At 39.2% G+C, this 2,183-nt stretch overlaps 1 protein-coding gene across 30 annotated transcripts in view; it reads left to right on the top strand.

Annotated features, from left to right (window-relative positions):
• LOC116691497 (plectin) overlaps nt 1-2,183 on the top strand; it is a 172,260-nt gene that overhangs the window by 142,711 nt on the left and 27,366 nt on the right. For all 30 annotated transcript variants that reach the window (XM_032519163.1, XM_032519162.1, XM_032519161.1 and 27 more), the window contains 3 exons: nt 433-552; nt 1,396-1,491; nt 1,585-1,712. In XM_032519163.1, the coding sequence (XP_032375054.1) occupies nt 433-552; nt 1,396-1,491; nt 1,585-1,712 (344 nt within the window). The remainder of the gene's footprint in view (nt 1-432; nt 553-1,395; nt 1,492-1,584; nt 1,713-2,183) is intronic.

Below are 2,183 nucleotides of genomic sequence, written 5' to 3'. Positions count from 1 at the left end.
TATATATATATATATATATATATATATATATATATATACACTCAACATTTAATATCCTGTATAAACTGAATCATAATCTTAAAATTGACTAACGTAAAGGTGAATACTGATAACTGTTTTCTAATAAATATCTTTAAAAACATAGGTACAACTGCACACACTAACTCTGGAAAAAGTGGAGAAAAAAATATGCTTCTGTCTGTGTCCCACCATTGTCTCTCTTCCCCCACTGTCTCCTCTACCTCTGCCCCCTTCATCGACCCCGTCTCCTCTCTCTGCCTCCTTGTCCGCTCACACAAGACCTGGATTGTCTGGTTGCCTAATTGAGTTTAGCGTGGTGTGTGAGTGATGGATCATGGCGACGCGGTAGAAGAAGCACCCTCCTGTCTGTCTGTTGTTAAACCTCTTCTTTTTCTGCTGCGTTGGCTGCAGGCGCTCGAGCTGCGCTGGCAAGAATACTACGAGCTTGTGACACTTCTGTTCCAGTGGATCCGCCACCATGTCATGATCTTCGAGGAGAGGAAGTTCCCTGCCAGCTACGAGGAGATCGAGGTGAGCCAATGTGCTGATGATATGCTGATATTATGCCTGTGTGCCAAAGATTTGTCTTTGTTATGGGCATGTTTTAGCAGCATTAAAGAGCCCAAATATACTGTTTTTTTTTAAAAAATGTTTCCCTTAATGCTCAACATGAAAGTATTGTGAAAGATCATATTCCAATAGATCAAAGAACACGCTTACATAATGTCTAGCTGTGAGCAGACAGAAAAACCTGTATACACACACATTGTTGTACTGTAGGTGGGGCAGTGCTGCTGCTGGGAAAATACAGTCAAAAGGCAGATAATGCTAAACCATCTCCTAGGAGCATGTGCTCTGTGCCACTCCCTGTTACAGAACAAAAACTTAGCGTGACTTGGATATTTTTCTTCACTCTCTTTGACGTCAAATTATCAACAACACAGGATCATCATAAGTAGCAGCTTGGGTATGCTTCTGTAAAGCAGTTAAGTCTGGTTAGAGGGCGATTAACATTTGTCTTTAGGAATACAGGTAGTATGAAGTTATTTGACTTATTATTAGTTCAACTCAATTGACACCAGTCATGGGAATAAACAAATAACATTAAAGAGGAAAGCAGCCCACATACAGACTTTTAGAACTGTAGCGTGATGTGTTACCTAATTTAATTATCCTATTTAGGAAATTAGGATTTCAAATTCTTTTAACTGAGCCAAGTGCATAACAAGTCAAGCTCTAACCATTTGTTCTGTGAAGGCTGACGCTGACTATTTTTGTCTTGGAATAAAAGTACATTTTTGAGAAGAAGATAAAGAAGAACATATGAAGAAAAAAATATAAATTGCTAATTCAAATTTTTTTTGTGTATTTTAGCTTCTTTGGCGCCAGTTCTTGAAGTTCAAAGAAGCAGAGCTGCCAGTGAAAGAGACGGACAAGAACCGATCCAAACACATCTACCAGTCTTTTGAGGCAAGCTAACCCTCGTTTTCTATTTTTTCGCATTTTATTGAAATTTGTTTTATTGAGTTTGGACTTACGCATTCTGTTCCCACCTTCCCACAGAGTGCCGTGCATGCTGGTCAGGTGAAGGTCCCCCCTGGCTACCATCCTATTGATGTGGAGAAAGAATGGGGTCGACTTCATGTAGCCATCCTGGAAAGAGAACGGCTGCTCAGGATAGAGTTTGAGAGGTTAGGAGGGTGACATAACATATTCCTTTTTGATGGATCAGGTTTGTATTGAACTAGTTTTTCCAACCAAGGAGTGTAGTGGTAACAATACAGAACACTATAGTAATAAATAAACAGTGTTGGAAAGGATACTTTCAAAACCTATTCCATTACAGAATACAGAATACATGCCCAAAAATGTAATTTTGTAACGTAATCCATTACTCAATCTGAGTAACGTATTCTGAATACTTGGATAACTTCCACATTGACTCGCATTTTGTAAGTAAATATAAACATAGCGCTTGGCTAAACATGCCTATTCTGGTGTGTTCTTCTGTTCCAACTGGCTGAATGTGTACATGAGCACGCAGATAGATTTTTGTATTTGTAGTCCCAAACTGCATAGCATACTACGACGACTACCCTTGGCTAACTTTAAAAAAACAACTTACTTTAAGATGCTCCAGGTTGGAGGTGGAGTAATTTGGA

Source organism: Etheostoma spectabile, chromosome 6, assembly GCF_008692095.1.
Source record: "Etheostoma spectabile isolate EspeVRDwgs_2016 chromosome 6, UIUC_Espe_1.0, whole genome shotgun sequence".
NCBI lineage: Eukaryota > Metazoa > Chordata > Actinopteri > Perciformes > Percidae > Etheostoma > Etheostoma spectabile.
This window is presented reverse-complemented; position numbering and strand designations above follow the sequence as displayed.